Genomic DNA, 23853 nt, shown 5'->3' with positions numbered 1-23853 from the left:
TACTTATTTTATTCTTCAAACTAGAGTTGTTAACAAATCCATTAATCCCTTCTTTGATATTTTTACAACTGGGAGCTTGTTTGAGGACTGACACTTGCTAATCTTAGCTGTTTGTTTGCTATGAAATGAACTTAAATTAGAGAATGCACTTTATATGCATGATAAATGCAAGATGGATAGAGAGTGTATGCAATGGTGTCAGCTACAAAAGCAAACATGATAAATGTTAAGGCAGTTTTGAGCCGTGGGATAAGCTATTCAGTGCACAAGCATAGCTCTTTGCTATGTTGTTATTCATGGCAGCCAAATAAATGTCAATAATAAAAGAGAATTAAAGATTTTCATTTCCCAGAGGCAGTCCTCTAATACAGCTTGATCTTTCATTTCATTTGTAATTCGTTCTCATGTCAGGATGCAATCATTCGCCAGGCTCTGTGTCATGTTAAGTCATTTAATAATGATTAAGAACATAAAAATGTTTGGCCTGTGGGGCAATTCTCGAAAGAGATACCAATTTGTTATTGTTTTCCCCCTTTTCCTTTCCTTTGATGTGGATCATCTCTTTCCCACCTCCTCACATTAAAATAATAATGAAAGAAGGATAATGTGTCCCTTAATTTAGCATATGATGATACCACAGAATGGCATAGAGTACTGCTAACACACTTAATTCAACACTAATTAGGTCTAGTTGTACTTTGAAACCTGCAGTGGAAAGTGTAGAAACTTTCTAAATGATCTCTGGAAGAATTGCTGCATTTAGGAGCAGTTACCAGTATAAAATTCATTTCCTTTTTCTAATGCACAGAAGAAGAATAGCTTTTTTGAAAAAGGAGGCTGTGTAGTAGTAGTTTATCCTGCCTTTCTGAGGAAACAATATATTCTCAATAAGTTTGTGCCTAGGTTAAAATAGCATTTGCAAAGTCAGCTGTGGATTTGAACATGCTTGTCGGTACCTTCTGCTTTATATTTTGTCCATAATAAGAACACGTTTATTAGTTGAAAGATGTTTCTGTCAGTAGTGACTCATCCAGAGGGGATCAGTATCCAGGGTAAGGACTCTCCTCTTCCTTTCTTTCCCTCTACTGCTGCCTTTAACCATCCCTCATCAGCTGTTGGGAGTAACACATATTCCAGTGGTCTCTGTTTGTGTCCTCTGAAAGAGCGCAGGATGGAGCTGGAGCTTACAGGTGTGAGAGTAAAAGAATTTTTTCACACAAAAGGTGAATTTGGCCTTTGTGATTTTTCTACCTTTTTTTCCCCTCCTCCCCTTCTCCATTTTCCCCACGGAAAGGTCTCTGCTCTCTGGCAGCAACGCGGAGCGTCCAGCATTACTGTGAGCCATGGGAGTAGAAGTGAATGGCTTGGACTGGGCTGCGCTCTGTGAAGAGACGCAGCCGGGTGGGCACCCTCCCTTCTTTCCCTTCCCCCTGCCCACGCGTGGCAAGATGAGAAGGGCAGCACCGAGGCTGTAAGAGCATCCTTAACAGAGCTCCGTTTCCTCTGTCAGACAAAGCCTCTGCGTACTGTCGAGGACAAGACAGCCATGGGGCTAAGTTGGGAAGGGCTGGGTTACGAGAGGAGGAATGCATCTCTTCGATGAGTTATGTGTAGGTTGAATGGGGAATTGGGTAATGGAAATAATGAGGGGGTACACTTTGATACAGCTCTGGCTGGAAGGAGAGGAAATAAGATGGATAAAAGGGGTTGTTGCAGGTTGCCAGCTCGTTCATGAAAGGGCACAGAATTATATGTGCTGGAAATTAGATGTGGAATTTCTTGGGGTTTTTGGTGGGATGAAGAAGGCCAAATACAGCTCATCATTACACGTGGAGAGGACTGTGGTGACAGTTGTTGATTCCTGGACACTCCAGAGAATGGAAGTATCAACAGGTATTTGAGGAGTAGAGCGTAGGGCAGAAAGGCACAGTTTGTTACCAAAAGGAAAGAAAGATTAGCCAAAAAGTTCTGAGAATATAGCTCTGATAGACGAGGGAGAGAGCTTAGACTGAGACAGCTAAAACGTCTACTTCCTCCAACAATCTGGCCCAGCCATACTGCAAAGATGTTTAGTCAGCTTATGAATTGCTGCAGTTTACACAACATTGTTTTAATGCCCACCAAAACCACCGGTGGCTCACCTCAAACAGACCACGAGCTGTAGACGCTCAGGCACGGATTGTCAAGCAACTTAGAGGTCCATGCAACTGGAGCAGATCATGAAAACGGTGAAAAGCAGTAACTGCATGCGCAATCCCAATCTAAGCCATTCCCATTTGTCAGTCCACTTTCTTTGGCTGTCTGAATTATTTGTGTTTTCAGAGGAAAAATTCCTCTCTCTTTATCATGGGGCGCATTGGGTCTTTCTACTGTCTGTTCATATCTCCTCCATCACAGTACTCCAGCCCCAAGGCCCCTTTTCTCTCCCTTTCCTTCCTGTTCTCTGTCAGTAGGAATAATTGCAAGGAAGAGGCAAGCTCAAATTCAAACTGAGTGTGATCAGTGTATTTTATAGGGAAAGAAAGGAGTGTTTAGGATTGGCACACAGGAGCTGTGGCAGATGAAACGTTGACTAAATTAACTGTCAGCTTCTAGTAAGACTCCACAGAGCATGTGCAAATGATCGTTGTCTGAAGTTTTCCTCTTCACGTCATAGAATCATAGAATAGTTTGGGTTGGAGGGGACCTCTAAAGGTCATCTAGTCCAACCCCCCTGCCATGGGCAGGGACATCTTCAACTAGATCAGGTTGCTCAGAGCCCCGTCCAGCCTGACCTTGAATGCTTCCAGGGATGAGGCATCCACCACCTCTCTGGGCAACGTGAGGTGCATTTTTCTATGATGTCAAATTTTATCTTTTTACTGAAGAACTTGGAGGCATTGGATCTTCTCAGTGACCCTAAGAATTAACATTGGCAAAAACGTTGTAGTTTTCTCTAGCATCGGTCCCCAACATGACTGAATTTTGATAAAACTCTCTTGAAAAAAAAGTAGCCTGTGAGAGACACCTGTGACAAAACCTTTGAGTACAGAGGATTGTGGTTTGGGAAAGGTACTGGTAACTGAAAATAGGGTCTGTGGACTTGCTTCCCAGAAAAGTTTATTCGAGGAACAATATTGGGTTAATTCCTTGTGTGGATACTCTTCGGCCATACTGGGAATTACTTGGCTATCAAGACTCTGGTCCCACTACCACAGCCTTGTTCCATCATATCCCTCTTCCCAGGCCTGAGATTCTGGATTTGACTTAGGGTTACTGAGCTTATGGGATACATTCATTTCACGTTTCAACACTTTTTTCTGTAACCACAAAAAATACATATGCGGGGAAAGGGGAGAGAGTTAATGAACACATGCAATCTCCTGATTTCAGCAGCTGGAGCTTTTAAGAAATGCACCAAAAATCACAAGCTCTGGCAAGTATGTATATGTCATATCTATATGTGTGCTGTAACATTTGTCAGAATCAAATGCTGTGAAAGCTATCCCTTTTACAGAGCTGCTCATAACATTTTTAAACAAATTACTTTTAGTCAGATACGTTTTATGACTGGTCTTGGCCCAAAGGGAAGTCTTTGGAAAGTCTGAGCAAAATCAGTTCAGCAATGGAAAGACATACTTTTATATTGAAATATTTGCATAATTCAAAAACAGCTGAAGCTACAAACTTTAAACTTGGCTTGTTTTATAGCTTTAATAGAGGAAAGAAAAACAATCCAAATTTAAAGAAAATCACTTCAGCATTTTTCAAGTTATGAATGATGAAATCTGGCATGTTCAGGCGTGAACATAGAATTTTCCATTCTTTTTTCCCCCCAATGTTTGCAAGACCACCTCTGTTAAGGGCGCATTTGTAATAACCTCATTTGTTAGAATATGGCAGTAAAAATGGATTTTTGTAAGGATTCAAGCATTAAAGCCTCCTCAGTTAGGGCTTACTAACCACTTACATCTTCTTCAGTTTTTGGGATACATTACTTGAGAATATTTCAGGAAATGTATTAGCAGTGCTGGCGAATGTGGTGGAATGAGAAAGGTCCATCTTAAAAATTTCTTAGTGCACCTACCACATAGTACATACTGAAATAGTTTTGTGAATTTCTACTTGTTATTATTACTTGTTATTTAACCTATTCCATAAATTAAACAGCGTGTGCAATATAGCCAAATTAACATGTTGCAATACACCTTGGAACACTACCAAATTTTAGAGCCTGCCTACCAAGCTTGGGATGTTGGAGTAATGCTAGGCATTTGCCTCTACCTGTTATCTGAAACAGGATACTGAGCTAAATGGATGTTGGTGTCACCCAGTACAACCCATTCTTAAGGTGATATATATGCACGTATGTTCATAAATTCAATGTTTCTATGTTTGGATAGAACCAAAACCTGATCTAAATGAAAATAACAACAAAGGTGTGGATAGTATGTTTTTATGAATGATGAAGCTTCTTTTACTTTGCAAGGACGTGTTAGATCTTAAATATTTTAGACGGAGAGTTTTTAAACTGTTTGTTTTAGAAGGTTGTCAAAGTTGTGGAAACTAGAGAGATTTTAAGAGCTGTTCTTAAATCATAATGGCATGATGGTGTATGCTTTTTGGGGAAATAAAAAGGACTGATGTTCAAGCATACAACTTACTCTAAACAGAGGTCAGTAGGTTTTCTTTGTCAGGTTGTGCTGCAATCATAGACCAGCTTGTTAACTTGTAAGCCTATCTATAAAAGATAGAAGTATTTATTACTATTGACACTGCTGATATTTTATGGTGGGCCTGTTTGCAGCTCCTCTTTCTGTACATTACTGAGTATTGTGTGTTCTCCTCTAAGAAGCAAAAAAAAGTGTTATTTTTTTCCTTACTTCTCACAGCTCTCATGCTTAGCCTTCCAGACAGGAAAACCTCGACTAGCTCTTTTTATCAGACAGCCTTCCTATGTGTTTACACAAACAGAAGTAGTGTCTTGGACCTAAGGAAATCGTAGTTGGGTTATATTACAGCGTGTACTCTTTTTCACAGGATTACACACTTTCACTCCTCCCTATCCATTTATATTCACAAATGGAAAGAAAAGTTTAAAAAACCAAAATGGATTTAGGAAAAAAGGACTTTTTAGTCCGCTAATGGCATAACAAATGAGCCAGAAAGCCCAATAGAATTATTTTTAGTTTAGTTGTGATTTAGGAAACCACAAAACCTAAATTAATAATGAATATTTGTTGATAAGGATTAATGAATAGCAAAGCTGGTAATACCTTTTCGTAACTGAGACCATTCATGCTTTCATGCTGTGTGGGAGAGGAGGTCTGAGCATTTTATTAGACAGCTGAAACACATTATTAAAACCTAAGTTCCTGGATACTGGTATCTTGACTGGACTTAAAAGTGTATCAACTGTTGCATCTCAAAGAATGTATAGATATAAATAATGTAAATAGATATATGTATATATGTAATGTGTGTGTGTTTCAGTAATTTCATATTGATTTAATTCTAGTCTAATGCGTTAACGCACCAGTTTAGCCCAGAAATTGAGAGTGAAGCTGGGAAATCCCCTTTTCATGTATAATCACTAGTAATAAGGAGTTTTCAAGGCAAAACTATGCTTCTTATTAAACCTAGCCCGAATTCCAGGTGCTACAATGAATTTACATTCTGGCATTCTGAGGAAAAATTACCCCTTTAAGCTGTGGAAAATGCATGTTTGTTGAAGGACGACAAATAGGGGCCCCTACCCCATTCCTTAGGACTGGGCAGTGTTTCCTCTTACACAGAAGAATTTCTATATTTGTTTCTCAGATACAAATATGTAGATTTAGGAAGTCGGGTTTTGTACCATAACTCTAAAAAGGATTCTTGGAGGCATAACTGTTAATATACAAATCCAGTGCTTAGGTGGTAGAAATTATGTGATGTTAGAGAGGCAATGCAGAGTGAAAGAGTGGGAGCAGGACTGAGGCAGACCAAAGGTCTGTCTAACTGGTGTCTGCAACAGTGTACAGTAGTGGGTGCTTGTAAAAGAGGATAAAACCAGAACAAATCCGTAGTGATACTTCCATGTTACGCTCTCCTAGCTTCCAGCGATCTGTAGCTTGGGAATTTCTGAACTAGAGATGATGTCTTTGTGCTTAATAGTCCAAAATAGGATTTTACTGTACATAATGTCTTGTGATAATGAGTGTCACAGACTCTGTGTTACGTAAAGAAATACCTCCCTTTACTTGTTGGGATTCAGCCGCTCAAGACTGTTACTGGCTGGCTCCTGCTGCTTGTATTGCACGGCCAGTCCGTAATCATTCCATATACAACGTCTTGTTACTTCTGATTTTGCAGAACTCTTGCTTATCTCCCCTTCGCTAGTCTTTTTTCCAGACTCTTCTCCCATTCTGTTTATTTATTCTTTGTTTGCTCCTTAATTCTGACACCCTGGCCCACCCTTCCACTACACCTTTTTTCAGGTCTGCTGTACACTTTGTGAACGGGGGACCAGAATGTTCAAGTGCCTGAGAAGTTTACAAAGTGGTTTAATGCTGTGGTCTCCTTTGTTCTGTGTTCCTCTGTTAATAATTCCTAACATTTTATTTGCTTTCCTGGCTGCCATTTATGATTGATCTGACATTTTCATAGAATTATCTGTTGTAACTTCAGATTTTCTTTATAGTGTTGTAATAGGTGGTTTAGAGCCCATCACTGTGTATTTAAAGCTAGAATTGTTTTTTGGATGTGCACCTTTTTTACATTGATTGACGAAGAATTTTATAGCCCATTAGTGTGAGACACTTTTGCAATTCTTCACGCTCAACTTTTGGTTTTACTGTCCCAAATGAGTCTAAATATATCACAAGAAGATGGCACACAGTACGCTGAAGAGCTCCTCTCAGAAATGGTATATATAGCCTGGACGTTCTACCCATAACAGGTAGGCACAGTTAACGTCAAGACTGGACTTAGGCAGGGCGATTTCAATAAGGCCACCTCTTAAACCACTTGAGGCCTGTCTTGCTTGACTCTGGAGAGCAAAGTTGAATGAATTTACAGTCAGATACTGATTCAGGTGCCATTAAATCCCAAATGGACACTCTTGTTCAGGAAAGAAAGTACCTTAGTACACTGTAGCTTAATTTTTTTTTTTTCCCTGAGAAATGAGGCCTTCCCTGTGATATTATGCCTCAATTAGAGCATCCACATAGAATTAATTTATCACAAATTTCTGATGCCTCCTGTATATATGGCTGTAATACTTGAAAACTGGTACCATTTTACTGGTGTCCTGAGTGAGTTGTTGAGGTGGTTCATACAGAAAAAATTACATCGGCACAATATTATTCTGTTTGCTCAAACCACGAAGCAACAGAACTACCTACCAGAAATCCTGAGAAGAAAGAATGGTAGTAATTAAGCCTTATGGTTACCAGGGCAGGCCCGTACTGTTCTGGGCCGTCATAGAAGGAATGAGGATTCACCTTATTCATTCTGTGGCTACGTAGTCCTCAGAGCACGAGACACTGAGACGTGGGTCCCTGGCAGTTTTGAACTGATAGAGAAATCAGAAATCACTGACTCGCCCTAGGACACGCGTTTCCGTCCCCTACTTTTCCCCGACCCTGCCGGCACTTCTCCGCCCGCGTGGTGAACCAGTTCAGCAGTCCACACAGACCGGCAGAAACCTACTCTGGAAAGGTACTGGGCTCGCTGAACCTGCTCGTTGCAGGGTCCAGATGAGTACTAGTGCCAGCATGGGAGGACAGAAGGCAGGATTTGCAGTAGAAGGAGACGAGGATGAGACTATAGTATCCACAAACCATCGCGGCTGAAGTTGCTGTGGGGCCTCACTCTGAGGCATAAAACGTGGCGTTTTATTTTGAACTTCCATCTAGCAACAAAGACTGTAGTTCCAAAGTTGGACGGAAAGTTGCTCCAGGATCAGCTGGTAATATTGTAGAATTACGTCTGCAAAGAGCAAATAAGGGGACAGAGCCATGAATATACCATCAGAAGGGAAACCACCTCTTTTGACATCTCATATGCTGAAAACCAACGATTTTATCGTAGAGCTATATTAAAAAAATGGTGAGACAGCAGAATCGGTCATTCAGTACTTGGGAAGCACTGGAACTAATGACAGCCTTCCAAATTTAATTTGTGCTTTTCACGTGCACATGTAATTAATGCAGCTTTGTCAAGGCCATCCCCTGTTTTCTGAAAATTACACCTACCCCTCTCCATGTACACCAAATACGAAATTCAGGTGACTTTTAGTTTTTCAGCAACTGTTTTTGCAGCTACAATGTTATGTCAGTCTAAACATATCTTTCTGACTTTGAACGAACGGAAGAAAATCCAAAACTACAGTATTGTGTTTCGTAGAAAATAATTCTCCTATAAACTTTTCATTAAATTTATGCTTTAAGTTTTAAGTTCAGCATTGTCCTTTTCTATACGTGCATTCTGTGTTGCTGCAATATTCAGTATTGGACGCTACCCATTTCTCCTTAAAAACATGTGGTTTAATGAGTTGAATCTGAAACCCGTGCTTTAAAGGTTTACAGTGCATAGGCTTCTCACCTCCCGACACTTAGGTTCAAGTCATACTAACAGGGTGGCTATTTTATGAAATTAAAGTCATACTAACAAGGTGGCTATTTTATGAAATTAATCTGATAGTAATTTTTTACCAATAATTTTTAAGAAATATATTTTCTCTTTACCCTAATTTGGTGTGATTGGTTTTTTAACTGTAAGAAATTAAATGCATGGCTTATTCAGCAGGTTTCGCAATAGATCAATAATTTGTTGGCTTAACCTTTTTTTTCCTGTGGAGATGTGGGAAGATCAATGTCTGTAGTGCCCTAGGTCGTGATCAATACTTTTAATAAAACTTCCTTTTTTTTTCTTTTTCTTTTTTTTTTTAACCTTTGCATGGTTTTGCTTTTATTAAGGAGCCTTTCCCTTAGTTTCAGACCATTAATGGTTTTCAGATAATGTCATACTGCCCAAGGTCAAGGCCAGTTTGAACTTATAACTCTACTTATCAGTGATTAAATCTATTGGATGGGCTTAGATGTGTTAGGAGACACAGGAGTTTGAAGCACTGCTTTCTAGAGGCTCAAAGTTAAAACAAAACAAAATCTCAACCTTTTGGGAGGATGACACATTAAGGCTTTTTTTTTTTCATTTCCTTCTTAAACAAATAACAATTGTCTTATTTACGGATCTCATATTGGTGTTAACATTGCAAGCAACTACTGTGGCCTTGACTGCTCTTCAATTCAAGATATTAAATGCTCCATCTTGAGTTTTATAATGGTATATTGCTCATTTTGCAAAACCAGTTTGAAGCCAGGTAACGTATCTTTCGTCACCGCTGAAATTCTGGATGGGAGGGTAGCAACTTACCAAAGTACGTGTTACCAGCTGGGCTGCTTGCAGAGAATGCGGTAGTATTGTCTCTGGGGCTCAACCCGGTGTCTTTTGAAATCAATGGAAAGATCTCATTAACCTCATTGGATATCGATTATGGCCACGGAGAACTTAAAACATTCATGAATATTAATGGTTTATACAGATCCATGTGTCTTTTTGTGTGTTGTACCTTGTCTGCAATGTCCAATTCAATTTTTGTAGGCTACCTAGAGGTTATACGAAAAGCGAACTTTATGTATGCTGAAAGATTTGATAACACCTTTTACCTTCAGGTATCTTCTTTGTTGTCTGTTACAAATGAGGTGCATAAAGAGCTGGACCCTTTGACCACTGGCACCTAGGCAGAATATCTTCTGTAGAAGATCCTTTTTTCCCCATTATTTTGGCAGTTTTAGCCTTGTTTTATTAGGCAGCGGTTCACTTCATAACAAATCATCACAGAGCAGAATCTCCACTCAGAAGGTGCCCTCCGGACTCTGATAGCCTATCATCTTTAATTTAGAGATTTGATTTCCCATCTCATGATTACAGTTGAATGAACATCGTAGAAAAGTTTAAATTGTAGCTATCTATGTCATGCTTTTGCCATAAATGATGGAACTTATGTTTTCAAGCCTCTAATCTTCACCTGCTCAAATAGTCACTATAAAATAATTGCACAGAATGGAAGGAGAGTAAAATGTGGGTATGTATGGTGACCCTGGACAGAAATTGACTGCAGGAACTGACCCTTTGATTAGAAATTTCTCTGCTGTAGCATCCAGTTGCAGGCAATAGAAGTTGTGAGAAATAGGTGGCTGAATGGAAGACAAATCCTTAGCGCCGGGGGGGTCAGAGCAGAGATCCTGGCTAGTGGAAAAAGTGGACAAAGGGAAGGTTTGAATGGGTCCGGCTTCGCCTGACTTTGGGGATTTAGGATTCATTTTGTGTGAGACAACAAAACATCTAGAGTTAACATGGGGGGAGAGGTTAATTGGAGTCCTCGAAAATGGTTAATTGTCTAAAAGTGGAACTGGGAGATTTTATGATCGGTTTGGCTCAGTGATTTCCACAGTAGGTTTTACAGATAAAGCAAGTGGAAATGGTTTAAATGCCATATCTGAAAAGTAGGCTGTGCATGTTACTCATATACCAATGACCTGACCTTGACACACCTGAGCATAATATAGAATATGAAGTGGCAGTTTCGATATAAACCTCTGGATACCACAAAAATAACGTTTACGTAGTTGATCCCATTTGAATGAAAGTAGGCTCCGGCTTATTTTCACCATAGCTGTTTTCTTTGTTATGAATAATAAAGTCAGTAAAGTAAGCAGACCTGACTTCAAGTATATACAGACAGCAGATTTAGTGAATACCGTAAACATGAACTATTTTTATATTGTTAGGTTTTGGCTATACCTACTGAATGAGGTAATACTAATGTTTGTTTAAAAAGAATACACAGAGTCGTCAGAAACGAGATTTAAAGTTTGGAGGGCTGCTTACTTTGATTTTATGTGCTGTATTCTGCTACCCTGTGCCCCCCACCGCCCTCCTAATCCATCCGGATTCCTCTCCCTGCCCCCGTGATTAGCAGTCAAAACTAAATCAGAGAGGAGTCTGTGGAACCAAATATTTATGCCCCTTGTAATCCGACACTGTGATATTGTACTGTGAACCTGAAAAGATGCCGGGCCAGGCATTGTGGCTAATGGCAATTGATCACGAATGAAACTGCAGAACTCTACTCCAAATTGTTGGCTTTATAAATTTGATAATAAGTACATTTCCTGACAGAATATAAAAGTGCAATAAACTATGCATGCCCTCTCTTTCGTCCCCACCTGTCCAATTGCAGAATGCTGTTTGTACAGTATATTGTTGTTGCTGACAACTGAATAAGAATTTTTAGGAGCAGTTGGCTATCAAATGATGGCAAATTTAAAGGTTATGCAAATTGTGCCAGTACAGCCCAGCTTGTTTCAGACCTCTTTTCTCTATTATCATATCAATTGAGTCAGCTCATAGTAGACAAAGCAAGGTTATGGGAACCACCTAGAGCATCATGCACCATTAAACATCAATGCAGCATACATGAACATCTGCAACAACGATCTTATTAACAGAGGGTATAACGGAAGGCAATAAACAGCTTTCTCAGTCACTTAATTGTAAAAAATTTAATAACCTAATACTTGCATTATTTATCAACAGCAAGTTGGTCAGAAATTATGCAATTGTGGTGTATTAGATTACAATACCTATTGCACACTGTAAATTACTACAAAAATATGAAAATCCATTTGTGAGCAGTTAAACACTGTAGTTAGTAGAGTGCTAAAAATGCAATTTTCTTTTAATCTCTGGTGCATCGTGGAATTAAGTATCTGCTTTTTGCACTGACATTTTTATATTTGGCTAAAACCAAATATAAAAAACCTAAAGATTGTTTTTGGATTTCCTGCTTAACTAGACAGCTTAAACGTTTCAAAAATCAAGGGACAGTTGTTGTGAAAGGTGGACTACAGAAACCATAAAGTGGTCTTTGTGTGTGCAACCAAAACAGATGTTTGGAGGAACAAAGTGAAGCACGTCAGATGTTCATACTGGGTATGTATTGTGTGTTGGCTTCTGAGGTAGTCACTACACTGGTCTAAAAGATGAGAGCCTGTGAAGCTGTGATCTCAAATGGCTTAGCGAGTTGAATACAGAAATTAAAATATGTTAGAAACTGATGATCAAGAGCAACGAGGTTTGGTTCTTCAAGGCCAAGCCAAACTGCTAGGGTTAGGCTAGGGTTGGAGCACACCCTTTGCTGGAATCAGATAAATTGGTGGGGAGTGACAGCCCTCCTCTCCTTGGAGACTGGGGGCGCTGGTGGATTCCCTGCTTTTGGTTAACAGGGAGCTGGAGGCCTACTCATAAAAGGTTAGAGCTACAGGAGGAAAGCACCACTCTTCCGATTTCAGCCTGAACGTGCAAAATGTACAGGCATTTCAGAATAAAATCAGAAAAAGGAAATAAGAGACTGGATGAGTGAAACAATGCAGGCTCAAAGGTCGAGTTTGACAAGTGCGTTCAGCAGAAAAACCTGCTCCAAACGTTAGTCTGCTCCCAAGCAGCTTTGTTCCTTCCTGGCGCCCTCTGCTCCCGCCTCTGCTGCCGCCAAGTAGCAGCTACTGGATCAAATTTGTATTTATATGGAAAAAGAATGAAGCCTTCTAAGTTTTTGTTGGCATAAAAATCCAAATTGTGCTAGGATCGTTGGCTACAATCAGCCTCCGGGTCACCAGCAGACACCGCAGCCATTTCTGCAATCAGTAGGAATCAACAGGCAACAGAGAAGGATGGAGGGAAAGAGGGTGAATGGAAAGAGAGTAAACAGCAAAAAGGAGTAAAAGCTTGGTACAAGTATAAATTTGGCAGAAGTTAGTTTTGTTTCCGTAAGAAAAGGAAAGTTTTTATTCAAAAATGTTAAATTGAAAGTCTTAATTTTTTTTAATCTGAATTTATTTCCTCTAGGAAAAGATGGCAAAAAAGCAGGCAGTATGTCTAAATAACCATTAAGTATATGTTTTTTACTGAAATGGTTTTAAAAGGAACAAGTAACAAGCATTTTCCATTTTTTTTCCCCACATTTTAAGTTACAGTTCAAATGATCTCACTCTGTAGGCTATCCAGGGTTTTTTCCTGTATATCTATCTGTTTTTTAAAGCAGTATCTGCTTCTTGCCTTTCTTCATAACTTTTCATAACTTAAATGATATCGGCAGAGTGTCCACATTTTATTTATACATATTTATTTACTTGCTTACCAACCTTGGTTTTCAGATTGGAAAGTCTTCAGAGCAGGAACCTTTTTTTTTTTTTTTTCTTGGTGGTCACCTTGACAATAGGAGAATACAAATTAGGTTTAAAAGATCACAAGTTGAACTTGGCTATACGTGTCAACTAAAGTTTTATGATTTTTAGTATGTCTTTTGCTTCTAAAAAGATCAATGTGTTGTTTTGGGTTTTTTAGGTTGAAATAGCTTAAAACTGAATGATTCAGCAATTTAATACTGCAGAAATAAAACTTTAAAGAAAAGTAACTGAGCATGACAGGCGATGATAGGAGTTTGACAAGGTTCCACAGATATAGAGGCTGGAAATTTTTAATTTGTCTGCTAGGTTAGTTATTTTGGTTTTGTCAAGCAGCCTGCTTTTATAGCGCTGGGGTTTACTTTAAATGACAGAAGTGCGCGCACTGTAAAACCTGTTGTGTTACCTTTACGAGTGCCTGTATGCCGCTGCCATGCTTTAAAGGGCTTGCTACACAAACATACGTTTCAAGAGCTCTTGCTGGAAACTGTCAAAACTGCTATAATAATAACTGTATCCAAATGAATTTAGTTCACGATGTAGTCAATATTGTGTAAATTCAGGGTTGCATAATTTACATTAAAATGTACGTGAAATGATTTGAAGGGTGGTAGATTGGCCATCCTGCTTACAGCAATGGTTAGGTAATACTTTTAAACTGATTAAGTGATACTACAGAGATCATAGTTTGGGTTATTTAATTATCTAAGAAATTATCTGCGACTAATGTAGGGGAAAAATAAACTCCTTCATTTGGGGCCAAATTCTCCTTCTAGACTGGCATAACGCTTAAAGAATTCCATTAAAAACAGTGGAGTTGCTCTGTTTTTAACTGGCATTTTAAGAGCAGAATATTTTCCCATTGAGATTAGAACAAATTTCAGCCTCCACTGCAGTGACATCTTCTAATAGATTTAAAACCTGCAAAAGCCTGAGAAAAGTCATTTAGCAAGCATGTTTCATTCTTTAAAAATAAATAAGTAGTCTAGGGAGATCCTAATTAAAGGCAACACAGAAATTACAAGTACAGCATGAGAAGAAAAAAATAATCGTAAAAGTCCTAGATCTGAACTCTGAGTTAAAAGGATAAAAAATTAAAATTTCTACATGTAATTTGAATATTTAAAGGCAATGCTGTACAATTTCTATGGTATACCTACCTCAGCAATGTCCAACTAGTATCCGATTATATTTTTTTTAGGGAGAAATTTATATATCTGTACGTTAATTTATTTTTAGTAATGTTTCTGAGGAAGGCTGTCTCTTTCATTCTGATGGACTGATTGTATTTATGAAACTAAATATAAATTCTCCCAGAAGAAAAAGCTCCTTCAGAACTGCTCTGTAGTGACCTAATGCTCACTCCTTCTCTTTTCAGTCTTACTGACGCTCAAGTAAAATAGAAGTGCCTTGGGCCCATTTCTGCCTCCGCTGACGACCCATGCTTCTCAGATTATCATGTAGCATAAACAAAGCTGTCATGTAACATGGCATTTATTTAAATGATGTGATTTCTGTGTTCACCACTCTGAAACTGAGGTATAGCTAAGAAAGCTTGCAAGTTTTGACAGGTGTGTTTGCCCCGCTAGGGCAATATGCTTAATGTATAAAAAACGCGAGGCATAATACAGTTTTCGTCCTGCTCAAAATCAAATTATAATGTGTTTTTCTCCTTCTTTTTTAGCCAATGCCCTGATAAGCTTTTGGGTAGGAATTGCTTTGACCTGATTATAGGTCGATACTTGTCAGAAAATTCTCCCATAGGACAGTGTTTTGATGGTCCAGCTAGGCAGTGGTTTAAAATATGTCAGTGCAAACAGTACGTGAAGTGCACGGTCTGCTTTCTGAGCTGAAAGATGCTTTATTTTTGCACAGTCCCCATAGCCAAGTTTCAGAAGGTTGAGGAGCATGTGTGAGCTAGAACGTATGTGTTGGTGTACCTTGGACGTACATACCTGATGTATTCTTTATGTTAGACATTGACGTTCCAGCTGTCGTCATTTATGTGTGTTTTCAATTCTTGAGCTACCTATTTACAGATAGAAATAGGTTTGTCTGTATTGCCCACATCCCATATGCAGCTCAAAAAATAATAGTTTTTTTGGAGGTTGGCTTGGTTTTTTACCTGTAAGGATCAAATAAGATGTACAGTGGCCAAACCAATACATGTGGGATTTACAGTGCAGGAAGAGATATTTATATTTGTTAACATCCAAGGCAAGATCTGTTTTTGTGTCACCCTGTACCTTCACTGGTGTGGCTAGGCTCACTGCAGTAGAGCACGCTCTTGATAGAGACTAGGATCATACAGTTCACGGGTTTTGTTTACTGTGACCCATCTCTTCTGTCTTCGGGACTGATTTTGGTCTGAGCTCTTCACAGTAATTCCAAGACAGTCATTGCGTTGTATCAGTGAAACATCTGCAGAAGCTTTTCTTACTTTTGGTGCCTGTGACTTCACACCCTTTGCCTTTCCTGAGTCCTCAACCCCTTTCCTGGTCCGGACAGAGACTACGGGAAAAGGATTTAGCTCTGAACACTACCTTAGGTCTTCAGCAGCCATGCCCAGTTAGAGGAGTGCGTTTTCTGGCAGTTCAGTGGGCGCAGTTTCAGCTCCCTCTGAAATCTGTGCCTAGCGGGCAAATGGCAATACTCTTGTGTGCTCGGAAAGGCTTTTTCAACAGAGTTCATTGCCATTCTAAACCTTAAACATTGTGACACATGCCAGAAAAATTCAGCGGCTTGTTCTTTAAGGCAGTTTTTTCCATATATGTATGCATATATATATATTAAAAAAAAGTTATATTAGCACCAAACTGAAGCAAAACTAGTATTTTCTGTTGACCTCTTGCTTCCCCATCTTTCACACACAGTTACAGTGTTTTGTTTACTTGTGCAAACAAAGAATTATTTAATATGATAAATAAAGTAGAGCTTCAACTCATGGCACTGGCAGTGATGATACAGAAAATACTGATGTTTAAGTGGCTCCCACACCTTCTGTAAAGCAAACAAAACACATTTGGGCCTATAGAAGCTATTCATGAGTCATTAGTTGATGCTGTTACTTTTTTTACAATTGTAACTAGATACAGCGTTCTGAGTCTGATCTCATGCTGGTATAAATCAAGAGTTATTTCAAAGGAGTGGTGTTGAATTAACAGGAGTGCAGACAGAATCAGACGTAAGTTCAGAGGATAAACGCTGGGTGCAAAAATAGTGTTTAATTTTACGTCATTGCTAATAGCTGATGTGTATGAGTGTACAAGCTCCTTTGGAGGAACCTTCTTCCCTCTATTAACTCTGATCCTATGAATCACATTTTAGATAGATGCTATGAATACGACTTCTGAATCAAAATACTCTTGACTGGATAATGGGACAGTGTGTACGTCTGAGGTGAGCTATAAAGGGAAGACAAGTCTCGTTGAACATCTTTGGATTAACTTTACCTCCTAGGAGAGAGGGAAAATGGGGTCTGCACACTGTCATTTCCCCTACAGATATCTATAGGACCATGAATAGAGCCACAGAAGATTCAAAGTCTTTGGAATCATATTCCTTCTCTGTTTCTGCTGAAAATTAACTAGCTGCCTCTGAGGGATAGTTCTTTGCATCCTGGCCAGCACAGCTATAAAGACTTCCTTTTGCTTAGCAAGCTGCGAGGAGAATTTTAGCCTAATTGCGCTATTTGGGTCTTTTTATTATGGAAAGAAATTAATATTTGTATTAATGGATTGTATCATACCATCGACACATAAATGCATTATAAAGGACAACTGCTCTGTAACTTGTTTGGGGTAACATTGTTTTTTATAGCAATAAAGGCTTAACAACTTCTGTATTACTAGTTACAAAGTTTTCTTGGCTACATATTTAATTCATTAGAATACAGCATCATTTGTTGTGTATTATTAAAATATGTGATTAGAAAGATCCCAAAGCATGTGGCTGACTTGCATCTTGCTTGTTATGCTATTTAAATCCATTGACTTGCACAAACAAACTCCTTATTTTTCTGACAAGTCCTACATGGCTACAGCACCAGGCCAGACAACGCACAGAACTGGATGGAGGCGAGAGGAGATGTTGGCATGCAGAACAAGGCAAACTTAACATGCGCGCAGAAAGCGCCAGGGGGGCTGGAGTGTTCATCCAGTACAGCTATCTGAAAGCCCCAGCCTGAAAATGCAGGATCTCATTCCGTTTGCCTAGAAATGACAGGTTGAATCAGCACTGCCAGGTTTGAAATACCTCCTCACTGGCAGTCTTAAGGATTTCTAACCAGGGGTTCAGCGCACAGTGCCCTGCCCCACGTTGCCTTATAACTTTGGACAGTGCTGTGCTGATAAGGTGGGAGAATTGCGGTGTCCATTTGATTTACGTTATCAAGTGCGGCATCTTTGTGTGAAGTACAGCAACAACAGCATTTTTTACTGCGGAAAAAACAGGAGAAAGTGTCGTTATACTAATGATTTTTAAAGATGTATTAATGTGCTGAAGAAGGTGCAGAGACTTAGAGCCTATAGGCTTCTGGGTTTTACCTTCTGGAGAGAGGTAAGAGCTCAGAATCATCCTGACTGACGTGGGCTTGTTCCAAACACTTTTCTCATTACTTCTTACCTTATGGCTGCCCAGAGACATTTATAGGGTTTGAGTTCAGGTTTCTCGCCCCTGATCTAAAGAAAATTAGAGAGGATGGAGGTGGGGAGGAGATGGGACAGAATTCTGTTTCACAGTTGTTCCGTTTTTACAAGTTAAAGCTCACAAAAGAAACACGAATGTGTCTCCATCTTGTAAGCATCTGTACTACCACTAGCAGCCCACGGATCAAAAGCTTATTTGAGGAAATAGCTAGACGTTTTTGTATATATTTTAGGGCTCCCTTCTTCCTTTTATTTTATTTTAATATAAAATTAAGGACACTTCAACCCAACATGTTGCCCATAAGAGCTCTGTTACAGGTAATTAAATGTAAGTTTACACATTTAATCTACTTTTAAGAGCAAGAGAGACTGGTAAATGACCCAGTTAAAGAAAGTACTCAGCCTAATTGGATGTAATGATTGCTTGCTGGTGTTTATTACTGTACTAAGAGTAGATGTGTAGTCTGTGATTCTAATTTGGTTTAAAGACAGACCTGTAGTATTTGCAGCTATCATCAGAGTTCGATTGTTTCAGTTAACATCATGAAATAGGTTTGTGTTCATTTGGGAGCTTAAATGTATTAGAATGGAAGGAGCACTGTTTTTTCAATTAATATTGCTCTCCAATTATTCTCTCTCCAGACTGTTTTACCTACAAAAATATCTTAAGCTAGATATGCTAGCGCATATTTTTGCCTGAGGAAAATAAAGATGGATTTCACGTCTTTATGTTCATAATGCAACAAATTAACAATAACTAAATCTACCAACGAGCTGATTCATTCTGATTTATCTGTGAATATTGTCTTCAGCCTATGGAATCACCACATTAATGTTTGATTTTGATTATTTCTCTATCATTCTAAAACAGTTGAGTTCCTCACTAATTTAAAATCATTGAGAGAGCTGAGTCAAAGTCCCAAAATGTTAAATTTCATTAATGCTTATTACTAAAACTTCCCTAATTATAGATGCCTTGTTGCAATTTGCACTCACAATACTGGGCTTCCAGGAAATGATATCCAAGTGGAATGTGTTGTATCCCAGGGTGTTCACTGTAGAAGATATTTGTTGCTTAAAAATAGAACACTGGATTTTATGCCCAGAGGAGCAGCACTTGGACTTCAAAACACTTATGTAATTATTCTTTATTTCATAAGCTCTCAGAATGATAAATGAAATCAGAACTGACTTTGAAAAGCAAGGCCACTGATGACCAGTGCACTTAGCCAAGGTGTCTCTGTGTTTGCTATGATGGATTTGGGAGTTTTGTAACATAATAGATCACACACAAAAATGAAGTTAAAGCAACATTAAAGTCACAAAAGCAAGGGTATTCAGAATGGAGACTTCTGCTTCATCTTAATTCACCCTGTTGTGCCTAGTGGTTACAAAACAGATCAGTGCGAGATGTTAGCTGTTTTTATGCTATTACACAGACGTAGCGAGCTAAATGAATGGCAGCTTTAATTCCAACAGGCTTCATTTATTGTGAAGGAAAGAAAAAAAAAACCACCTCAGTATTATTTTCTTGTATCTTTCACTATGTATTATTGTTAACTATAGTTTAGGAGACTCTACTATGCTAGTAGAAGTTCTCCTAAGGTTAAAGAAAGATAATTTGCCTATTGGATGTGTGCAGATGGTAATATCTTTATAATGTAGTACGTGCTCCAAAGCCATGCTAGCTGCTTCTGAAACTTCAGTACTTCAAAATACGAAATTATTGCTCCTCTTGAAAATATGTAAAGTTATAGAGACAGAATGTATGACCCGGGTAGAGATGGAAAACTGTGATCAGAAAAAAAAAGATTGTTTTCGTACCAGCCGAATTCCTTGATGTGTTTGGGGTTTTAGACCAATTCTGTTACTTACAGTTACATCTACAGCAGAAAGGATAGAATAAGAGCTCATAGTGCAATACTTACCCGCAAGTACTAGAGGGAGCTGAGGGAAGGAATCAGGACAGAGGAGGAAAAGAAAGGAGAAAGATGATTGTGAGAACTTTCATTTGTGCTAGTTTGCTTGAATAGAGTCTTATTTGATGCCAAGCCCCATTTACAGCGTTCAAAATATAATGTCTGTGCATTATTCACTCTCTGTGCCCAAACACATACATTTGTATGCATATGCCGGTGTCTTCTGTGTATTTAACATAGAACATCTGTGTGTGCCCATGCGCACTTGGGAGGGAAGCAGGTTCGTTTATTACAATGTGTCTTCAACAGAGTTACCACTTTGTTCATTGTTTTAGTATTATCTAGAGCAAATCATATATACCTTCCTATGAAATGAATGAATACACTCTGCTCGTCTGGCAGAGTTTAATGTAAGACCTCTCTTTCTTGATTTCCAATTCAAATGAATCCTGTTAAAATTGCTAAAAACCGTTGCTCTTGAAGACTATCTTAAGAGCACAACACAGCATTGAAGCACGTTTCTAAATAGCTTTCTTAACCGGATAGAGAGTAGGATGCACTGAGAACTGACTGAAACCTGTTCTTTAATTGGAATATTCATCTTCTGTTTTTCATTACCCTTTTTCCTTTGCCTCTCATGGATGGTTGTTGCTAATGCTCCCCTCCCCTCCTGGTGGGCCAGCCAACAGTTCCCTCTGGAGGCAGCATCATTATATCTGCCTGGTTCACTTAGTAGCAGATGGTGAAGAGCAGTAGAGCTGATACACTGCATTTCACAGAAACCAGGATCCTTCTGGTACCTCCGCAGCATACACAGACTTGCCTGATTTGAGACTGAATTCTTTATATGCCTCCCAAACTGGGTTTCCTTGTTTGCTACTGTCTACGTCAGTGTAAGAGTCATTTTTATGATCTGCTCTGTTGCTGGACAGTGAAGAAACTACTCATCTCCAGCTTTCAGCTACTGGAGGATCTATTTCCCATTTTATTTCTATTTTTACCAAAAATCAAAAGAAAACAGCTCTGATGGTTTTCATTTTCACTGGTTGACAGGCTTTTCTTCCCCCTCCCCTTTTTTGAATTCCTGCTGTCTGCCAAAGGACAATCTGTTTGCTCTGAGACAGTTTAATGCATACTGACTACCAGAGGCAGAACTTCCATTGGCTCTGTTACAGGGGTAATTTACACTTTAACAAGGTATTGTGACAAGGTGGTAATTATATTTTTATCACGTCATTATGACATTACCACCTGGAAAGCCATAGCTGATAAATTAGTGGCATATATTAAATTTATAACCCTAGAACTCTAAAGTTATCATACCTAAGTGGTGTAATTATGTTGAACTGTGGTGTGGCAGTGAATTGGAGGTGAAGATGCTGAGTATCCACCTATTGCAATAGGTTTAACGAGTGCCAGTAGAGGGCAGGGAGCTGCAGAGAAGGAGATTTTTTTTTTTTTAAAAAAGAAATACTAAGGAAGAGGGTGAAGTCACTGAAATCTTGAAACGAAATCTAGTCAGATGGCAAGCTGCAAGGCTTCTTACATCTATGTGTTTTTTAAAAAGCTGTAATTTGAGAGCACTTTGATTTACACTAGTTCCTGCCTTTTATTTCAGAGCTTTATTTTAGTAAGTTCATGTGCATTTTGGTTTTTACAGTGCAGCAATTTCTGTTGAGCTTTTGGAAGCTTGGACTGGCCATTCTGGAGGCTACATCACCTCCCTGCAACTAATAGGAAGCACTGTTTTTGGCAGGATGGATTTTTCTTAGTCTTGTCCATATGCCCAGGCGTTTTATGTTGTTCCTCCTGATTTACTTTTTTTTCTCTTGCCCTTAATATTAGGAGATAAAGAAAAGAAATTAAGCTGGAAGTAATTAATGAAAATGTCCACAACAAATTGCTTGATCAAATGTGTTCCTGTATCCCTCTGCAGTAAATACAGACAGCATTATAAACCAAATCTATTTTTATCCAAATCATCGTGTTAAAGGTCAGAGCTCCAGTTTTGAATTGTTTTGATTTTCATTGTTTGTTGTGCTTTTCAAAGTCATATTTGCAAGTAACTCACGTTTTATTCTCCCCTTCCACTACAGAAAATGAAGTGACTACTTTCCCTGTGCTGGTGAGTGATCAGAGTGAAATTGTGGATACCAATGGAGCTGGAGATGCATTTGTTGGAGGTATTTCTTAGTTCTTTCTCTTGTTTGGAGATTATCCTATTATTCTCTCTGTATAAAATCTACCATTTTTTCATTCAACTGTCCTTCAGAATGAGCTTCATTCTTTTAGAGCTTTTCTCTGCATCCTGAAGTTATATGATTTAATTAAGTTCTGATTTTCAAAGGGAAAGTGTGTTCTATTACTTTAAAAATAATATGCCATTATGCTGTACTCTGGTCGTTTTCATGAGATTAATTGTATCTGTCAGACTGTTGCATAAACAAGCTGCATCAAGTACTATATAGTGTACAGAAATCCCTCCTGGCTTAAATGTTAACACATTGTTGTTCTTTAAAACAGGTTGTAGTGAATATTAAACAGTATGTTAATAAGTGAGCATAATGTCTTCTGATCATGTCAATTTTGGTAGAACATCTGCTTCCAATACAATTATTTGGACATCAGAAAAGAACACAAAGGGTTAATTTGTTAAAACAAACCCAGAAAATATCTGGCATTGCTTAATATCCATTTGCAAACTTACTATATTTTTTGGCACAAGCTCTAAGGAAAAAAGAGGATGTTATGTCTATGCCTGTTTTAAAAAATGATTCAATATAAGCCAAGAACCAATCTTATCCAAAAGTTCTGTCACTCACTGTAACCTTCATACATGGAGTTCTGTGATGCACTATTGCATCCTGAAGGCTCTAATATCCAGTACGTAGTAGCTGTAAGGAGCTCCATTAGTCACTAATTTACTGGAAACATTACCAAAGAGACTTTATAAATAGAATTGCAGGGCTCAGTCTTGTAGCTATGAAGGGGATAACAAGCAACGCGTTATCAAATTAAAGCTTCAGAATTGTGTCCTGCTTCAAGAAAGTATTCAACGTAAGCTTAATCTTAAGCGTGTGAGTAATTCCATCCTTACTTAATACATCACTTAAACCAAAGATACATTTTCAGTATATGCCTAAATCTGGCTGAAAATAGGAATGTTATTACTCATTGCTTTGGTGCTTTCGTGAATCAAAAAGGACAGAAATAGAGGGAAACATGTTAGGTCATATTATTCATACACCTTTTAGTGCATGCTTGTCACTCTCTATTGTTCCTAAATCACAAACAAGACTAAATTTGAACCAGTAAGTAGCAGTGACTATAACATAAATAGGATCATCTTCAAGTGCTTGTCCTTGTATACATGTGCTCTGTGTATCAGCTGTGCCAGTAAGCTGCTGTTCTTGTTGTGGAAAAAAAGAGAAAAGATCTTGCCTATTTTGTTTTCAGATCCTGAAAATAAAATAATACTGGGTAGGGCCCAGGTGGACAATACGGTAGACACCAACCAAGCTTTGCCTCAGCAGGAAGCAGCTTTTCATGTGTCAGCCGTGTTTATCTCAGGTTGTATTTATTCTCAGTTCTTCAGATTTTAGGCATTTTGAAATCAGGACTTTTCTGGTTTAATAATCCTACTTTTGTTCTTTCCTAGTTTAGCTGCAGGAAGACTATTGCAACTAAATAATCAGGCTTTAAGAACTGCCTGGTGTCTCATAACCCTTCCTCTTTAAATTATATCCTTTTCCCTGGTACTGCCATAGCTGCTGTTTTTCTGTAGAAGGGCTAAAACATTGATTTTAGTGATTATTCAGAACATCCTGAATGGACAGGCTGATATAAACCACATCAGACTCTATTCCAAGCTGCTACCGTCCACCAGCAGTGTAAGGAGTTCAGGCGCATCCTGTCAAGCTGGTCTTGCATCAGTTGTGAGATTCCTTTCTCCAAGGGGAAAAATGATGTGGAAAATGCTAAACTCTGTTCTGAAGGAGGGAAGGGGAAGGGGAAGGGGAA

At 38.7% G+C, this 23853-nt stretch overlaps 1 protein-coding gene across 1 annotated transcript in view; it reads left to right on the top strand.

The window, feature by feature from the left end:
* ADK (adenosine kinase) overlaps positions 1 to 23853 on the top strand; it is a 303687-nt gene that overhangs the window by 261433 nt on the left and 18401 nt on the right. The window contains exon 9 of the mRNA XM_009277647.2: positions 21930 to 22016. Within this exon, the coding sequence (XP_009275922.1) occupies positions 21930 to 22016 (87 nt within the window). The remainder of the gene's footprint in view (positions 1 to 21929; positions 22017 to 23853) is intronic.

The sequence above is a fragment of the Aptenodytes forsteri genome, unplaced genomic scaffold, assembly GCF_000699145.1.
Source record: "Aptenodytes forsteri isolate BGI_AS27 unplaced genomic scaffold, ASM69914v1 Scaffold15, whole genome shotgun sequence".
NCBI classification, from domain to species: domain Eukaryota; kingdom Metazoa; phylum Chordata; class Aves; order Sphenisciformes; family Spheniscidae; genus Aptenodytes; species Aptenodytes forsteri.
Note: the sequence above shows the minus strand (reverse complement) of the source record. Positions and strands in the feature narration are given on the sequence as shown.